This window comes from Erythrolamprus reginae, chromosome 4 (assembly GCF_031021105.1).
Source record: "Erythrolamprus reginae isolate rEryReg1 chromosome 4, rEryReg1.hap1, whole genome shotgun sequence".
Classification (NCBI taxonomy): domain Eukaryota; kingdom Metazoa; phylum Chordata; class Lepidosauria; order Squamata; family Dipsadidae; genus Erythrolamprus; species Erythrolamprus reginae.
The window spans coordinates 65,459,347-65,479,451 of record NC_091953.1 but is presented as its reverse complement, the minus strand read 5'-3'; the positions used below and the strand labels follow the sequence as shown (position 1 = coordinate 65,479,451).

The following is a 20,105-nucleotide window of genomic DNA, read 5'->3' as shown; positions in this document are numbered from 1 at the left end:
TTGGGCGCGCGTCGCTCTGGCGTCAAAGTGACGTCAATGGGTCTGTCTCGGTTTGCGAGGTGGGTGGGGGGAGGGCTTCCCGCGTGTTCCTCTGCCCCCGGCGCGCAGAGAGCTCGCTGGCAGCCGGCAGAGCAGCCGCGGCGGTGCCACGAGGAGTAGGAGCAGCGGCGACTTGAGAGCCTGGCAGCCAGACGAGCGCGGAGGCGGCAGCCGCTTGGCAGCCGGGCTGAAGGTACGGCCTCGGAGCGAGTCGCGCGGGCAGGGCTGGAGCGGATGTTGTGAAAGCTTACGGCGCGGATTTTCTTTCTTTCTTTCTTTCTTTCTTTCTTTCTTTCTTTCTTTCTTTCTTTCTCCTTCCTTCCTTTCACCTTTCTTTCCTTCCTTCCTTCCATCTATCTTCTTTCTTTCTTTCTCCTTCCTTTCATTTTCTTTCTTTCTCCTTTCCTTTAACCTTTCTTTCCTTCCTTCCATCCATCTTCTTTCTTTCTTTCTTTCTTCTTTCTCCTTCCTTCCTTCCTTTCATTTTCTTTCTTTCTCCCTTCCTTTCACCTTTCTTTCCTTCCTTCCTTCCATCCATCCATCTTCTTTCTTTCTTTCTTTCTCCCCCCTCTCTCTTTTGTTCCTACCTTCCTTACTTTTTCTTTCCCCTCTTTCCCCTCCTCTCTCTCCCTCTTTCTTTTACCTCTTTCCTTCACACGAAAAATCTATTTGCGAGTATGAGAGTAGATTCTCGTGTGTTACACCCCGGATCTCATCCCATACATTTTCAACTGGGACTTTTGTTCCTTGAACTGTAGACATTTGGTGAGAATTCCCAGTTCTTCCCAAAGTTTTCACAGACAATTTTTACTCTCACTTTAGACATCTCATTCTTTATTTTTTAATTAGGGTAACTTGGAGCTCTTGACCACAGGGAAAGCTTTCTATTGCCTCAACTGCATTAGCCTTGTCTTGGTGGAAAGTCCAACTTGTACCAATTTCTGAAATGATCTGGGTACGCCTTAAACAGGGGGGAAATTTCAAGGCACTTTTCTTTCTTTGCAGGTGCAAATTGCCATCTTCAAAAAGGAATGCTTCTGCCGACAGCCTTCTAATTGGTGTTTGCTCCCCACCAAACTCAAATCATGGTGATCATGTCAGATTATACAGCCGTTCCCACCTCAAGCCAAAGCCAGCAAAAGCCTCTTCGGGTTGGATTTTATGATATTGAGAGGACCTTGGGAAAAGGCAATTTTGCTGTGGTCAAACTTGCCAGGCACAGAGTAACCAAAACGCAGGTGGGTGTGAGATTGTACTGCCTGGCCTCATAGAGGAAATTAATCATGTTGCATTGGGAGATGGTGCTCCATGGAATTAATCAATTTTCCAAACGTACAATAAACCAATTTACACTGACAGTAACTCCCTCTGGTAGACAGTAATGAACAGAATATAGTTTAAGTGCTAGTAATAGCAAATTATTCCACACTTCAAATAGTTCCCCAAATGAATACTAAATCATAGAGGAGTCTTTTGTGGCATTAGTTTCACAGTTATTGGTGGCTTAATTATAAATACTGTTATCCTATTATTTATTTCTAAACGATTGCTACTTTTTAGAGTAAGTTTAAATTTATTGGATTTATACGCTGCCCCTCTATGAGGACTCCGAGGACATAAGAGTTATGCATTTGGGGCTAACTTTTTTAAAAAAAGAAATCCAATGTGTGTAACTCGGGATAAATGCTTACAAACTTTGTTCATTTATATTTGAATATTTGATTAGACAGTAACATTTGGAAAATGCTGAAATTATACAAAACATAGAATATCAAAAAGTAGAAATCACATTAACTGGGCAATTATTTTCTAATTAGATTTTACTTTAGAAATAAATGAATTTTAAAAAAACCATTTCTACTGCAAATAAATATGTCTAAAGCTGTACTGCAAGTCCTGTCAGACTTGATACTAAATTGTTTTAGATATTACATTATTTTCATTTTCACATGTATATTGTCTTCCTTAAAATATGCTTAAGAAGGAGTTTATGTAATTGTATAGTTTTAGTTTTCCTATGTTTTTCACAACACTTTTGTGAAAATACTAACTTTTGTGTTAATATTACTTGCAGCAACGTAACATATTTTATGAGTGCTCTGAATTTATTTTTGTTTAAACCTTAGGTTGCAATAAAAATTATAGACAAAACACGGTTAGATTCAAGCAATCTGGAAAAAATCTATAGAGAGGTTCAGATAATGAAGCTCTTGAATCACCCACACATAATCAAACTGTATCAGGTAAGAAATGTTTTCAGATTACTGTTTGCCTGTTAGATATATTTCGAGCTTTATGCACGTAATGATATTAATAATACTTGATTCCATTACAAGATGGACGTCTTATTCCAGATCAAAACATGTTAAATAGTTTACATTAGAATGTTTCCAAAATGCTAACTCACTGAAATTGAATTCTTTTTGTTTTGATATTTATAAAAAAACATTTTGTTTATAGTATATAAAAATTTTTAGGAGAAAACTTCAAAACTTGGTTTATATATCTTTTTATGTTCACAGTTTAAAGTACAAACTGAATGTGGATATAGTTCAACCGTATATTTTTTAGATTCGGCTGCCATTTAGAAGTGTCCTTAAAATCTTATTTAAACAAAAAGAAAGAAGAAAATCTAGAATGGAATGCTATGCAATTTCCATCTAATTCATCCTGATTTGCAGTTGCTACATTCTATAAAAAAAGAGAGCAAATTGGTGTACTATGCAGATAATGAATTGTAATCCTCTGAATAAACAGAATTGATCTTATATGAATTACATATTTTATAACATTATTGTTCGATAGAAATACCTACATATTATTAAAGCAATCTGTCTAATAAAGAGGAAAAATATGTTTTAAACATTTCTGAAACATACAACAGAACCAATTTTCTGCATAGCGTGCAAATGCCTATCATAAACTTGCCAATACACATTTTGCTTTTTAGGGAATAAACGAGTAGCTTACGAAATACAAAAATGACAACCCAAAAGACATTTATATAGAGAAATTATTTTTTTAAAAGGCTTTGCCATTGCAATATTTGTGAATGTCTGCTACCTATGGTCAGTCTACCCAGCAATATAATACGGTTGAGATTATTTTGATTTTACTTCCATAGAAAAATAAATATTTCAGGAAGTTTAAAATAGTTTGTATTAATTGGCTATTTGAATAAATAAGTTGAATTGTTTGGGGAGCTTTGTTGAATCTCTCAACTTATGTGTTTCATTGCTGTTGATATTGTGCTTGATGTTTCTCTTTGATGGAATTTGAGCAATAGGAATTAGGTAAAATACCACTCTGGGTGGTGGAAGGATGGTATTGACATGATTTTAACAGCACTGTCTAATTTTAATCCAGCTGGCCCTTTTCCCAGAACTGTTTAAATGCCTTATTCCTTCCTATCGCCCCTCCTCAATAAAATACACGTATGTTTTTATTATGTGTAGGATGCAAGCGCTTATTCATGCCTTTGATATTTAAACTTCATTATACAATTTAAAATTTTGTAGCCTTTGAAATTTTACACAAACACGCACACACGTATTCATTCATCCATCCATTCATCCATCTCCCTGGTATTTTTATGGATGTGAGATACAAGTCAACATCACCATATTAAAATGTTCCAATTATCTTTGAAGGAATTTCCTTTGGATAATTTGTATTTATAACTTAAAGCAGAATAATTTCACTGGTAAATAATGTTTTAAAACTACTGTATATATTAAGCATTAAAAAAAAACAAATTAAAAAGATTAATGCCCTTAGAAAACATGCTGATATTGTAAGAGCCATTCATATTTTGATGGCAATGGATGTGGCCATTAGGCATGTTTAATCCTATACTGGAACAGACTTCTCCAATGTGGTTCTATGTTTTGGAACTGCAATTTCCAGAATTTACAGGTCATATGTTCTGTCATATTTGGAGAAGCTCATGCTAGCAAAGGCTGTACCAAATAAAGAAACATATACAATGTCAAGTATAAACAACTAAATAGCTTGTTTGTTTCTTAATATATATTTGAAATTTATTTGTCATCTGTTTTTTTTCCAAGTCAGATGATGAATTGTATTAAGTGAAGTTAAATATATGTCTTATCATTATATATGTTTTAATAAATATTAACTAACACAATAAATTAATATCATTTAATGGGGAGTTAGATGTCAATCAGAGGTCTGCATGCAAAACTATGCAAGAGTTGGCTGCAGGCAATGAAAATTAACTTTTCCTATAGATCATCTCTGTAAGTCTTTGTAGATTAAATACTGGTAAACAAGGAAATGCGTGTTTTGTGCTATTATAAATGTGCTTTATCTTCAAAGGCATATTTAGGATTTCAGAAGTTTACATCTTTGATATGTTGCTTTTCTGTCTCATCTTCATTAGGTTATGGAAACAAAAGATATGCTTTACATTGTAACTGAATTTGCAAAGAATGGAGAAATGTTTGGTAAGTTCTCATGGCAATATTAGCATATTATTACCTATGGATATTATTCTTATCCATCATTTAAATAACAGGCCTCCACCATTCTAATTAGACTGGAGTGGCAGACAGATAGAGAATTACAGAAAGAAAAGCAAGCCAGCAAAAATCCTGCCCTTTTTCTCTCCTCCTGGAAATTTCTGCTATATGATAGACTCTTCATCAAGTCATACTTAGTTACAAATCTCTGGCCACCATGGAATGGTTTATACTTCACACTAATCAAAAAGCAAATAGAGTATATGGTCTACGGAGAGGGGCGGCATACAAATTTAAATAATAATAATAATAATAATAATAATAATAATAATAATAATAATAATATGTTGACTTACTACTTTGTATGTAGCAATCCTATGTCTGCTGTAGATTGAGCTGTCCAGTAGTAATATATAACTCAAGTAGCTGAAGTGCAGCTAAGTAAGGAGGTTTATTTGTAGACGTTTTAAATAGGTTATTGAAGCTGATATTAACATGAAGACATTTCTGCCCTTTTAATCATGTTTGACAGATCACTTAACTACATGTGGGCACCTGAATGAACATGAAGCTCGGAAGAAATTCTGGCAAATACTTTCAGCTGTGGAATATTGCCACAGCCATCACATAGTACACAGGGACCTCAAAACGGAGAATCTTCTCTTAGATGCTAACATGAATATCAAACTTGCAGGTGAGAATGCTGTCACTGCAAAACATTTCATGTTTTCCTATTCTTTTCTCATTAGGAGTTTATTATATGCTTCTGAAATAGACACAGCCTTGACATCTACATTTGGAAATCGATAAAAAATGGATGTGGTGGTCTTTGATAATTGCCAGAATAGATAGAAATATGTTTAATTGTTCATAAATTATTAATAGAGTCTGAAGTTTTATTCATCTTCCTTTCTAGACTTTGGATTTGGAAATTTCTACAAATCTGGCGAACCTCTGTCCACCTGGTGTGGAAGCCCACCTTATGCAGCTCCTGAAGTGTTTGAAGGAAAGGAATATGAAGGCCCGTATCTTGATATATGGGTAAGCTATAAATCCCATATTACCCATCTGGAAGATACCAAAAGGATGATATAGTGTACTTCATGGACTATATATATATCATTCTGTTGTTCACAGAGCCTTGGTGTTGTGCTATATGTCCTTGTTTGTGGTTCTCTTCCATTTGATGGACCCAATTTACCATCTTTAAGACAAAGAGTGCTAGAAGGACGGTTCCGTATTCCGTATTTCATGTCCCAAGGTGGGATTTCTATTTTTTTTAAACTTTCTTGTTTTAGATTGTAATTTTTAAACCTTTTGAACATAGCATTATTTATGTGGTATTTTAACATTTTAAATGAAAGATTTCTCTAGCTCTGTATTAATTAGGAAAATACAGTGTTCTTTTTTACATTCAAAAACATTCAAAATGTAAGAAGCTATATAATAAGGTTTTTCTTTAAAAGGAAAAGGTCTTAATATACAAAATGTTTTAAGAATTTATTTTAGTCTTTCAGTCAATGATTATTTTGTCAGTAGCTCAATTGTTATCCATTGACTTTAGTACTTAAATTGTGAAACTAGTACAACAGAAGAATCCCTTCCAAGTTGTGCTTGTAAATTTTAAAAAAACAATTGAAGTTCCCTAAGATTTTGTAAAGGAAGTGGGAAATAGCTATGGAAATCGATTAATCTTAATTATTAAACAATTTTTATGGACTTGCTTTTTTGTAAATAAATTTAACTTTTAAGTTTGTCTGTTTGCCTTTTATTTTTATATTCAAATGTTGCTGTTCTTGTCTTCTAAATAAATCACCAGATTGTGAAATGCTTATTCGACGAATGCTGGTTGTGGATCCTACAAAACGAATTACAATTGCTCAAATAAAGCAGCACAAGTGGATGCAAGCCGACCCATCTCTTCTGCAGGAGCATTGCTTGCCTTTCTCCATGCAGAATTACAACTCCAACCTGGGAGATTATAATGAACAGGTCCTCGGGATCATGCAGACTCTTGGCATTGACAGACAAAGAACGATTGAGGTGAGTTTTTGACTTCTTACTCTGAAAAGCCTCTCTCTCTCTCTCTCTCTTGGAACATATGAGGTTTGCCATTTAGGAAAGTGGCCCATGTTTGGCTATCAAGTATCAACGCATTGCAAAAAATTATTATTATTATTATTATTATTATTATTATTATTAATTGGATTTGTATGCCGCCCCTCTCCGCAAACTCGCATTCCTGTGTAGCTCATATAATTTTACATTTGTAAAATGGATACTCTAGACTGCTTTTCAAATGCTCAAGCTGGCATGAATTTTAAAATTTAAAATCATAGAATGCTTGATTCTGAGACTCCCAAATTTTTCCATTCCTGAAGAAGTTCACATAATCCTGAAGTTTGCCTTTATATAACAATGGCTAAACCTTGTTCTTTGAAGTATAAGTCTCCTTGCCAGTAATTTTAAATATCTTATTTTGTGATAAACTGGTAGTGGGCGGGAGGCAGAGTGCATGTGTGTGGGATTGTCTTTCTATCAGACAAAAGGTTTTTTTGGATGGCTATTCCTTTTTAAATGTATCTGCGCTATAATTCGTTTCTGTCTCCATTTCTTGTAGTCTTTACAAAACAGCAGCTACAATCATTTCGCTGCAATTTACTACCTTCTTTTGGAGCGCCTCAGGGAATACCGTAGCAATCAATTGTCCCATCGCTCAGTAAGCAGTCGCCAGCAAAGACCAAGAAGTTCTGACTTCAGCAACCTTGAGGTAAGGTCATATATAATCATTCTTAGGTCAGCTATATTAAGTCAAGTGAATTCCCCATGCAACTTTTTCTCTCTCCTTCCTTCCCTCTCATCTTAAAGCTGAAACATAGCTTAGAGGAGTGATAGCGAACCTATGGCACGGGTGCCAGAGGTGGCACGCAGAGCCATATCTGTTGGCATGCGAGCCGTTGCCCTAGCTCAGCTCCAACATGCATATGACTTTTGGCTCGCACAGAGGCTCTTGGGAGAGTGTTTTTGGCTTCCAGAGAGCCTCTGGGGGGGTGGGGGAAGGTGTTTTCGCCCTCCCCAGGCATTGAATTATGGATGTGGGCACATACGCACGCACAATAGCACATGCCCGCGCTCTTTCGGCACCTACGGAAAAAAAGGTTCACCATCACTGGCTTAGAATGACGGAAAGAGGCATCTCCCTCACCGTTTTTTGTTTAATGTTATGACCAAAAGGCATATTTCAGCAGTTCTGGAATAAAGCTTATTTCATTGCAGGTTAAAATCAAAGTTTTAATTATGATAAATTAGAATAAATTATATATTGCAAGTGTTAAATCATTTGCCGTAGGAAATCTTGTGCATTCAGCATCAGAGTTAGCTGGCATTGTAATTAATGTTTTACTCTCCAGTTTATTTTTCTGAAATTCAAAAACTAAACTCAGGATATGTATTTATTAAAGGACAAATTAATTAGTTCTGGTACATTTTGTGGGAGCTGCATCACTGGAAGCTTTAAAGAAGAGATTGGACTGTCACTTATCAGAATTGGTGTAGGGTCTCCTGCTTGGGAGGAGGGGTTGGACTAGAACAGTGTTTCCCAACCTTGGCATTCGCTGGCTGGGGAATTCTAGGAGTTGAAGTCCAGATAACTTTAAGTTGCCAAGGTTGGGAAACACTGGACTAGAAGACTTACAACGTCCCTTCCAACTCTGTTAATTTGTTATCTGTTATTGATGTAGATTGTGCAGAAGGTCAAATGAAAATGTAGCTGATCGTTGCTTGGTTTTGAATCTCTTTAGTTGACCCAGGATAAAATTGCCAGCGAGAACTTGAGGTCGTCTCTGCTATACCATCAACCTCTGAACCTGATTCAGTGCCCTTTGCAGGCAGATATGGATTGTGACTTGAACACCCCATTACAGGTTGGTGCTCTTAGCATTCCGACTTAATAATTGATTGGAGGCCATCAGGTGAAACAGGAATCCTAGAACCAAGGTGGCTTAAGAATACGTTTAAAGATCTATCTTTTACTTTTACCCTCCAATGTCAATACAGTATGTACGTTATCACATATGTCTTCTTGGAAAAAAAATATTATAGAGGCACAAACAAAGTTGCCCAAAGTTGCATTTTGTGAGATGGGTGGCCATATAAACCTGATAGATAGATTAAATAAATAAAGACACTGTATTATTCCCTTTATTGTTTTACTTTTCAGCCATTGTTTTTTCCTATGGATCCGAACTTCAACACCCTTTTCAGGAATCGTTCCATCTCTCCAAACAGCCTCCTCGAAACTACAATTAGTGAGGAAGTAAGGCAGGACAAGGAACTGGAGGATGAAATCAAAGCTTTCAATCCAATTGGTTTCCCCATCAACACAAGTCGAAGACACACATTGGCTGGAGTAACAACTCATTCTTATCAGCATTCTCCACCATGTAAGTGCTATGAAGACGGGATGCAGAATAAATATTTAAAAGAGTACTTTCTCTTTTTATTGAAATTTTAGTTATTTAGTTATACCAAATTTATTAGTATATTCCTTCTTCATCTATTGTCGTGTATCTTTGTTCATAGTGTATTTTTAAAATAAGCTTAGGTTTGAAAAATCAGTTGTCATAACCTTTCCTTTTGATTTGTAACCTGTATTTGTCAGAATTACAAACAATAATTGCCTCAGCTGTACCATATTCTGAAATGGCCACTCTTAGGAAAATAAAGTAGGAGGTGGGCTAAAAATATGGACTTCCTTTTTTTTTTTTCTTTTGCATATTCAGGTATCTCTTTACCTATGTCATTTGAGAATACCTACATTTTTTTCTTTAGATTCCACTTAAATGTTAGCAACTAACATGTAGAACATTCCAGACCATTCTCTGAAACAAGTACAAGAAGTATCATCATCCATGTCACCTATTCAGCAATAATTAACAATATCATCCTGGTTTGCTTTTTTTCCTTGCACAATAATATAGCTTATGGATATTGTGACTTTTTATGTTTCTTTTACCAATGGGGCATAATTACTTAGGCATGGGTTCACATTAGAGAGTAAAATTAAATTGTTATTTTTTATCCCATATCCCGTCCACTCCCTCTCCCCCGCCCCCACTACTGGAGCAGGATATTTTGATCAATATTGTGATCCTCATAATTTGTTATTTATTAAAATAATAAATAGGGAGAAAACCCCACAATCACTAGCACTGATGATATTACATAGTCAGGTAATGAAAGGTGTCCAAGCAAACAACCAAAGCTTAGAGAGCATCAAAGACTCCAACATTCATAATTTTTAAAAACCAATGGGAATACCTGTTGAAGAAGCAAGACTTCCTAATTGCTACCATAATTAGTTCCTGCAATTAGTTTGTTTGTTTGTTTGTTTGTTTATTCATTCCTTCATTCATTCATTCAATTTTTATGCCGCCCTTCTCCTTAGACTCAGGGCGGCTTACAACATGTTAGCAATAGCACTTTTGAACAGGGCCAGCATATTGCCCCCACAATCCGGGTCCTCATTTTACCCACCTCGGAAGGATGGAAGGCTGAGTCAACCTTGAGCCGGTAATGAGATTTGAACCGCTGACCTACAGATCTACAGTCAGCTTCATGGCCTGCAGTACAGCACTCTAGCTGCTGCACCACCCCCGGCTCTTGTTCCTGCTTTTAAAACGTGCTTTAGCAATAAAATTAACCCACAATCTTACTCTGTAGTTAAAGTTGCATTGAATTGAGTTTCATATTGTTTGACCTCAGCCATAGTACTTTCTAAGGTTTTTGTTAAGAGTGGATCTTTTGTAACTAGAAAAGGTTTATCTTATATCCAATACTCTTGTTATTTCCTGTATCAATTTCACAAATGTTCCTTTCTGTCTGGATTTTTTTTTTGTATATAGGTATAGTCATTTCCTCTTCTGCAAGCCCTACAGAAGGAACCAGTTCGGACAGCTGTCTCCCTTCGTCAGCAAATGATGGCTCTGAAATGCTGAGCAACTGTTTGGAAAATCAAATGAACCTTGGTCACCCAACCACAGTTAGAGTTACATCATCGTTCCTGACTTCCCATTCAGATACTCCAGTATTGCAAACTCAGGACTGCAGGGATGGTACTTCTCTATTGCCTGTCAGTTTCCAAGAAGGAAGGAGAGCTTCTGATACCTCATTAACTCAAGGTAATCATTCCTTGTACACACACAATCCAGAGCCACCAAATGTTCTCTAGGTCTACAGTCATTTGCCTAAACATGGTCTACTATACACCATGTTGTATGCCTATTTGAAATTGTGGCCGTGCTGGTATTTATAAAGAGACCAGCAAGTTTTTTCTGCTCACAGAAAAAGAACATACATACATATGAGACAGAGGAATGTGTCTGTGGGAATGTATTGTGATGAAATCAGATGTTATGTGGGAATGTATTGTGATGAAATCAGATGTTAATCTGTGGCTGTCATTCAGGGTTGCCTAAGTGGGAAAGGAGGGATATAACCTTGAAGGTAGCTGTTTGCTTAAGGCAGGCATTATTTGTTAGATCATGTGCTTCTCTGTTGCTCTATAGGCTTGAAGGCATTTAGGCAGCAGCTCCGGAAGAATACTAGAGCCAAAGGGTTTCTCGGACTGAATAAAATCAAAGGCCTTGCTCGCCAGGTGTGCCAGTCCTCCTCTGCTCGGATAGCACGGAATGGCCTGGGCCCTTTGCAGCATTCTCAGCAAAATACCTGCCTATACAGCAGTGGGGGAAATGGCAGCAGCAGCAGCAGTAGCGCAAGTGGCAGAGAGAGCAGGAACGTACTTGAAGAGGTGCTCCAGCAGCAAAGGTGAGCATATACAGTAGCCCTTGTCATGGGAAAGGCGTCTTAGACTGCAGTCTTTGCGACAATAGTAATTTGTATTGACCTTGGGCTCTCTTTGAAATCAAATGCATTGTTTATTTTTTATTTTATTTTATTAAGATTCTGGAGAGGTTTATTGGCCTCTGCATCACTTTGAAATAATGTGCTGAGATTTAAACATATTTTAATGACACCAAGTTATTGGGTGCTCAGTGTTTCTGTTGTTATTAACTGGATTTATTTTGGGGGGGAAATGTTTTAAGATTTAAAATATTTGTAAAAGGTAAAATAAAGATTTTTGTGCTCTTCATGGTTTTTCCATGCTATTAAAATAAAATTCTTCTCAACTCAGTGCCCTTGGAAACATATGCTGATCAGATCAGTAATGCTGGCCAATCATTTGCAGATTCAGCCCTTTTTGTCTTACCTATATGTCTGTGAGCTTAATATCCATTGACACATCCATGTATTTTGTATGGATAAGTCATACATATTTTTGCTGCTGTAAGCTGCAAGAGTCAGGAGCAGTGATGGCAAAACATTTTTGGCTCAGGTGCCACAAGGGTATGTGCACGCGATGCCTTCCCCCCATACATATGCACAACCCACGCACTACCCCTCCCTGCACATTTGTATGCTGCACGAATCCCAGCGACCAGTCAGGTCCCACAGAGTGGGTCTTCTCCGGGTCCCGTCAACCAAACAATGTTGCTTGGCGGGACCCAGAGGAAGAGCCTTCTCTGTGGCAGCTCCGGCCCTCTGGAACCAACTCCCCCCAGAGATTAGAATTGCCCCCACCCTCCTTGCCTTTCGAAAGTTGCTTAAAACCCACCTCTGCTGCCAGGCATGGGGGAACTGAGATATACTTTCCCCCTAGGCCTTTACAATTTTATGCATGGTATGTCTGTATGTATGATTGGTTTTTATATAATGGGCTTTTAACTGTTTTTAGTATTGGATTTTGTTATATACTGTTTTGTTGTTGTTAGCCGCCCCGAGTCTCCCGAGAGGGGCGGCATACAAATCAAATAATGAATGAATGAATGAATGAATGAATGAATGAATGAATGAATGTGCACAGGCTGCAATGAAGCCTCTGGCCTTCTGGTAGGCCTGTTGGGCCATTTTATTTGCCATCTCCAGGTTTCAGGAGGCTTTTCTGAAGCCTGAGGAGAGTGAAAATGGCCGAAAAGAAGGCCGAAAATCAGCGAACAGTGCGCTCTTGCGTGCTGGAGCTGACATAAGGCAACGCCTCACGTGCCCTCAGATATGTCTCTGCATGCCACCTGTGGCACCTGTGCCACAAGTTTGCCATCACTGACCTAGAGAATGGACGGGATCAGCATGATACCTGTCCCTTACTTCACATAAGGTTGGAGTGTTTTTGTGGAGCGAGGATAATTTCAGGAAAGTTGCTGCACTCATAACCCCAAAAGAGTTAGAAGAATGGCAATAGTGGCTGAGAGCAACATTAGAAATTTAGGACAAGTGGGTAACCTCTTTGCTTTCTCTTTCTTCTGCCCAGAATGCTCCAGCTACAGCATCACCAACCAACCTGTCACCAGCCTTCTCAGTCGCACAACATCCTCTTGCCCGACTCCTCAAGCAGTAATACATCTAAATCCCTTCTCCTGTCTGAACTGCAAAGTGAGAACTCATTAGAGCTTGCTTTTCACAACACTCGGTTTCTTCAGCCTCACCTTTTTGGAGTTGCTGTCTCTCCAGTAACTTCAGCTGCTCACCTCCTCGATGCCCATCTACATATTAGTAGCGGAGTGTCTCCAGTTGCCTCTATGTTTTCTCAACCAAGTAGTTTTACTGTGCAACCTTTGAGCTATGACGCAGTTACTTTACAGCATGGAGACTGTGAAATGGAGGATCTTACTTCAAACCAGATGGGGAAATTTGTCTTAGTCAAATGAGACTTTTCTCCTTTTCTTGATCATCATCTTCAGGAAAGAGCAGTTCCTTTTACCAAAACCTACAAACAACATATTTTATTTTGCTAAGTAACTATCAGAAGCAATAACATGTTTGAAATATGTGAAGAGGCCATTCATTTGAAGAAGCTCTTGTCTTTATAAAACTGAAAAAGCAATACCTAGGTCCTTTGGCTTCAATATTCTTGCACTGAACAAATATAATGAGAAAACCTTTTTGTTTTGTAGAAACTAATGAGTCAGGTGGGGGGGGGGGCAAGGGGAAAATAATGGTTTTCTGGTACTGTATTAAAGTCAGATCTGCTGTTATATAAGAGTAGATTGTTGTTTCTGGTTCTATTGTAACAGGAAAAGCCTTTTCAAAGATGTGATTAGTGTTATGGTATTCCAATTCGCTTCACTTGTTAATGAATTCGTGAAGATGATTACCTCTTATAAAAACTATCACCAAAACTCACAGTAGCATTATGCATTGTAGAAACATAATGCTCAAAGCATCTCCACTTTTTATGTTCATGCTAATAAAACCAACACTTTTCAGTTTTTCTTCCCTACTCAGATGATCATAGCTTGATAAAACTGTGAACATTTTGCTTAGTAACTCTCCTGTAGAAGCTAAGAAAAATTTGTAATTACAAGAAGCAATTAACATTATAAGCAACGCTGAGGATTTTGTTCAGAGACTACAAACTGTTTTTCTGTCTTTGTTTCTCTTTAGCAAGAGAAACTTAAGAATATATTACGTATTGGCCTGGAATTGCTCATACAGTGCTTTAAGAAATATTAGGGTGAAACAGCAAGAGCTGTTGGGGTGGAAAATACATAAACAAAGGTTTCATTTTGTTTTCCTTCTTAAGCCATGACCTCACTTTGAGGGTGTGTGTTGGGCGTAATGTTTTATATTGCTGTACACATTTATTGCTGCTACAAATGAAGTTTTTATGCATTTCCTTTCAGGGTCCAAACTGAACTGGCTTGTTAGGGAACAGTGCAATATTTTAAAAATAAAACAGTTATTTTGACAGTTGAAAGAATAAGAAAGCACAACAGTGATTTTTTGAACAAATTAGTTACAATAGGAAGAACAGCACAACTTCGGGGTTTTGTTGTTTTCTATCGGAACAGATTGGTTTTTCTAAAAAAAAACACCCCAGATTTTTAAAATTGCTACGCACTACGAGATAGCCTTTTGAATAAGCTTTTTTTTTGTTGTTTCATGAGGTATGGTTTCTTACTATATGGTGGCTTCTGTCAGCATGGATAGAAGCCAGGCATAGTCTGGCACAGAAGGGAAAGATGGTGGCCATCCTCCATCAGTGGGTAGAGGAGGATGAAGAAGTAGATTAGGAGGAGGTGAGCATATGGTGAGCCATCTGGGCTCCAAGTTCCCATTTGGATGCTGAAACTAGTTCATTCTGTCTTTAAGGACCCATCTCTCTAAAAATAACTCGGGTGCCTTCAAGTTGCTGCTGCTTTGCGCAGGCTGCAGTGTTATATATGTAAAAAAAGAATATTTAATATGTATGTTAAACAAATAAACCAAAGATTGTCGGATAGAGGGGAAGAGGGGACGGGTAACATGATATATGTTCAATGGCTTTGTCTGTGACTCTTGAGTTTCATTCGTTCATGTACAGTGTCTGCATGTCTGGGACCTTGGGTTGCTATTTCTGCTGCTGCTGCCTCTTTGTTTTGTAAGATCTTCAAGGTGAAGCTAAATTACTTTGTGTAATCTTCTCTGACTGGTGCCTTTCAGCAAAAAAAAAAAAAAAAGTAAGATAAAATAGTTTACGTGCAAAGTGGCAGGGTAGATGGTTTGGAAGGGTGACTTCAACAAGGAAAACAAGGTCACGCCAAAGCAGCAGCATTGCCTTCATGTTCATAAGACAATCCCATGTGTTATTTCAAGAACAGTAGGTTTCTTTCTTTATGGATCTTTCTCTTTTATCTGCCATGGATCAACAGGCCATAAAAACAATCTGTTTATTCTAAGCAGTGACAAGCACTTTACTTCTAGAATCTCCTCTCCAAAGGATAAAGAATATGCTTTCAATTATTCGGAGATAGAAAAAGGTCATTTTCAACATTTCAGGGTTTGTGCATTGCTTCTTCTTGTCATTCTCGACAATACTGTTTGGCAGACTGCAATGCAATAGATTATTTAAAGACACTATGTGATTGATTCTATTAAGAAATAGAGTTTTTATTTTTTATCATGACTGAAAATCATTTTGTTTCTTATGTTAAAATGAAAGATGTGCACCAACTAATTAGTTGTGTTTTATTTAATATTTAAATAAAAAGTTGTTTTAAAATAATTTGTGATCAATGTTGTTTTTATTTTGAAAATTAATGTGTGAATATATTTTGGGGGTTCAAATCTGGACCTTGTTTCAGAAATCTCAGTTTGGGAATCGACACTAGTGGATTAGGAAGAACAGGCCAATCCAATGGCCTTAATCCAATAAGACCAAATGTCTGTGGATTTAATGGGCATTTGAAACTGGGGGCTTTCCATTTTTGGTTCTATATTGGTTATATTCTACATCAGAATGGTGTACTATTTGGGTTCTCTTGAACTCTCGGCTCTTGCTTAAAGAGGCAGTAACACTGGATTCTTTTGTACCAATCCATGCTAAGCATGTTTTCTTTCTGGATCAAGAGCCCCTACTCACAATTATTTATACCTTGGACAGTTTCTGCTTTGATTATTGTAAAGTCTATATGAGGATGCCCTTGAAGACCATTCGGAAACTCCAATTAGTTCAAAATGCAGCAGTGTGAGTGGTTACATGTATACTCATTCAATGGGTCCTAATGGCATCCACCCCAAAGTTCTTAAGGAACTCAGATATGTGATTGCTGCCCCCCTGACTGATTTGTTTAGCCAATCCCTTTTAACAGGAGATGTTCCTGAGGATTGGAGAATGGCCAGTGTTGTGCCTATCCACAAGAAGGGAAGTAGAGAAGAAGCTAGTAACTACAGGCCAGTTAGTTTGACATCAGTTATAGTTAAAATGATGGAGACTCTACACAAAAAGAGGATAAATCAGCACCTAAAAACCAATAACTTATTGGACTCAAACCAGCATGGCTTTACTGAAGGCAAATCATGTCAGACTAATCTTATTGATTTCTTTGACTATGTCACAAGGGTGTTGAATGAAGGTAGATGCCGTGGATATTGCCTATCTGAACTTCAGCAAAGCCTTTGATACGGTTCCACATAAAGAGCTGATAGATAAATTAGTGAAGAGTGGACTTAATCCCTGGATAGTTCAGTGGATTTGCAGTTGGCTGAAGCATAGACATCAGAGGGTTGTTGTTAATGGCGAGTATTCTAAGCAGAGCCTGGTTACAAGCGGTGTGCTACAAGGGTCTGTTCTGAGTCCTATACTTTTTAATATCTTTGTGAGTGACATAGGGGAAGGTTTGGTAGGGAAGGTTTGCCTATTTGCCGATGACTCTAAAGTGTGCAATAGGGTTGACATTCCTGGAGGTGTCTGTAATATGGCAAATGATTTAGCTTTACTGGATAAATGGTCAAAGCAATGGAAACTGCAGTTTAATGTTTCCAAATGTAAAATAATGCACTTGGGGAAAAGGAATCCTCAATCTGAGTATTGTATTGGCAGTTCTGTGCTACCAAAAACTTCAGAAGAGAAGGATTTAGGGGTAGTGATTTCTGACAGTCTCAAAATGGGTGAACAGTGCAGTCAGGCGGTAGGGAAAGCAAGTAGAATGCTTGGCTGCATAGCTAGAGGTATAACAAGCAGGAAGAGGGAGACAGTGATCCCGCTGTATAGAGCGCTGGTGAGACCATATTTGGAATACTGTGTTCAGTTCTGGAGACCTCATCTACAAAAAGATACTGATAAAATTGAATGGGTCCAAAGACGGGCTACAAAAATGGTGGAAGGTCTTAAGCATAAAACTTATCAGGAAAGACTTAATGAACTCAATCTGTATAGTATGGAGGACAGAAGGAAAAGGGGGGACATGATCAAAACACTTAAATATGTTAAAGGGTTAAATAAGGTTCAGGAGAGAAGTGTTTTCAATAGGAAAGTGAACACAAGAACAAGGGCACAATCTGAGGTTAGTTGGGGGGAAGATCATAAGCAACATGGGAAAATATTATTTTACTGAAAGTAGTAGATGCTTGGAACAAACTTCCAGCAGACATGGTTGGTAAATCCACAGTAACTGAATTTAAACATGCCTGGGAAAAACATACTGTATATCCATCCTAAGATAAAATACAAGAAATAGCATAAGGGCAGTCTAGATGGACCGTGAGGTCTTTTTCTGCTGTCAATCTTCTATGTTTCTGTGTTTCTATGTTTCGTGAGCTGTAATGGCTCCTTATAGACTTCCGGGTACAATTCAAGGTGCTAGTTACTATCTCTAATGCCATTCATAGCACAGGACCTTGCAGGACTATCTACATCAAATCGTTTCTACCATTCTTACAAAATACGACAAATTTGGCATCTTTGGGATGATCTCTGAGGATATGAAGTTGGCGGGGGCTCAGTCTTGGTTATATCCCATTGTGTTTGGGAATTTTTGATTCATTATTTCTGTTCTGTATTTTAATTCTATGTTAGCTACCCAAAATTGTATTCACATGTTGGGCAGTCTTAGAAATTTAGTGAATGCATTCTATATCAAATCATGCCTCAGAAACATTATTGATAAGAAAGATTTTTCTCACTTTTTTCCAGAAGGCATTTAAATAAACCTGTTAATACTAATTATATTTTAAGGGGAAAAAATGAAAAAGCTAGCTAAAAATATATATAGTAAAATTAGAAGCATGGAGCGTATATGAAAGATGATCAAAGCAGAATTATAAAAAGCTTTTCTGACTGTTAAAGCTTTTTATGCAAATGATATAAAGTATTCCTTGAATTATGTAAAACAGAAACACTGAGGACGAAGTAAAAACAGTTAATAAAATAAATTACAAGCTTCTCAGCTGAAACTACTGCAACCATATAGTATTTTTTCAACTATTAAAAGTTATCCAGGATAAAACATAATGTTGCTGACATTCCAAAAATTAACTTTTATTCTCAGTCTCATGCAATACTGACTCAAGAGTAAATTGATTTTTATAAAGAATAGCTTTCTACAATCATACATGATCATACTGTCTATTTATCTGTCAGAAGTACAGTAACTGATACAACATAATCTATGGGAACAGGGAAAGCTGCCAGTTTGAATGGTTATCTCATAGAGTGATATAAAAGCCTACTGAGTCCTTGGAAACAATGCCATTGGATTGATATCTTTTAAAATACGTTTTGTCCCATTGTCCTTCAATAAAGTTTATATAATTCTGATTTTGAAGGCTGATATTGTTTCTATGGCTGCTTTAGCTAATCTTGTTAAATGCTGATGTAAAGTAAAATTAAGATAATTGTGGCAGGTACATGACAAACGAGAGCGGCTTTGGTTACCCATTTGTTAATTAATCCAGTTTAATTATAGGCTGCCATACATCTGATATTAGAATATTAGATTACTAATTAGTTTGCTAGCTATGCATCGCTAAAGCTTTAAAGAACTGGTGCTGATTTTACATTGCTTGTAGAAAATGTGTTTGATAAAAAGCAGCATAATTTTTTTTACACATTAAATAGAGTTGGAAGGGACCTTGTAGGTCACCTAGTCCAACCCCCTGCCCAAATAGGAGACCCTACACCAGTAATGGCGAACCTATGGCACGCGTGTCACAAGTGGCATGCGGACCATATCTCTGTTGCCCTAGCTTAGTTCCAGCGCGCATATGTGCACCAGCCAGCTGATTATCAGCTCACACAGAGACTCTTGAGAGGGTGTTTTCGGCTTCCAGGGGGCCTCGGGGGGGGGGGGGGGGCAGGAGAGACCATTGTTGCTCTCCCCAGGCTCTAGGGAAGCCTCTGGAACCTGGGAAGGGTGAAAAATGGACCTACTGGACCCATTGGAAGTCAGGGGTCCTCAGGGAGGCCTCCAGGGGTCCTCAGGGAGGCAGAGAAAGTTGAAAGTTCACATCCCTTGTCCCCCACCCACAAACTTGTCATGTTGTCCACTCATGGCAGTCCTCCTTCTCTTTCAGCCCAGGTGGGTGAGCATAGGATGGCCTTGAACCACTGGAAAGAACACTTTGTGGCTGCATCTGTTCTCTCATGAAAATCACCCCTTCCCAGTTCCCATAAACACCAGGCCTTCTATCGATAATAATAATAATAATAATAATAATAATAATAATAATAATAATAATTTATTAGATTTGTATGCCGTCCCTCTCCGAAGACCCGGGGTGACTCACAACAACAACAATAAAAATACAGTACAAATCTAATGATTAAAACTATAGTTAAAACCCACTATCATTAAAAGACAATCAATACTATACAATCATAACCATACTCAAGTCTTACTAATCAGAAGGGGGTACATTAATTCCTCCATGCCTGGTGACATAAATGGGTCTTCAAAGCCTTGTGGAAGGCGTGGAGGGTGGGGGCAGTTCGAATCTCCGGGGGGGGGGTTTGATTCCAGAGGGCTGGGGCCGCCACAGAGAAGGCTCTTCCCCTGGGTCCCGCTAGATGACATTGTTTAGTCGACGGGACCCGGAGAAAGCCAACTCTGTGGGACCTAATCGGCCGCTGGGATTCGTGCAGCAGATAGTGTGGCAAGTCATTAATTTATCACCAACTTCTGTACTGGCTTAACAAATTCTAAATTCTACTGGCTGAGAGCTTTCACAGATGTTACTATTGCATACATAGGAATGATATTAATATTATTGTTA

General features: G+C 37.8%; 1 protein-coding gene across 1 annotated transcript; it reads left to right on the top strand.

Moving 5' to 3' along the window:
- The first annotated feature begins 18 nt into the window (after positions 1-18).
- SIK1 (salt inducible kinase 1) lies at positions 19-15,615 on the top strand. The gene is made up of 14 exons (XM_070750501.1): positions 19-232; positions 1,045-1,277; positions 2,166-2,282; positions 4,442-4,505; positions 5,053-5,214; positions 5,437-5,561; positions 5,658-5,781; positions 6,340-6,563; positions 7,141-7,290; positions 8,321-8,443; positions 8,740-8,962; positions 10,424-10,699; positions 11,087-11,345; positions 12,886-15,615. The coding sequence occupies exons 2-14, from the start codon at positions 1,125-1,127 to the stop codon at positions 13,280-13,282; spliced, it is 2,397 nt and encodes a 798-aa protein (XP_070606602.1). The 5' UTR covers positions 19-232; positions 1,045-1,124; the 3' UTR covers positions 13,283-15,615.
- The last annotated feature ends 4,490 nt before the right edge of the window (positions 15,616-20,105 follow it).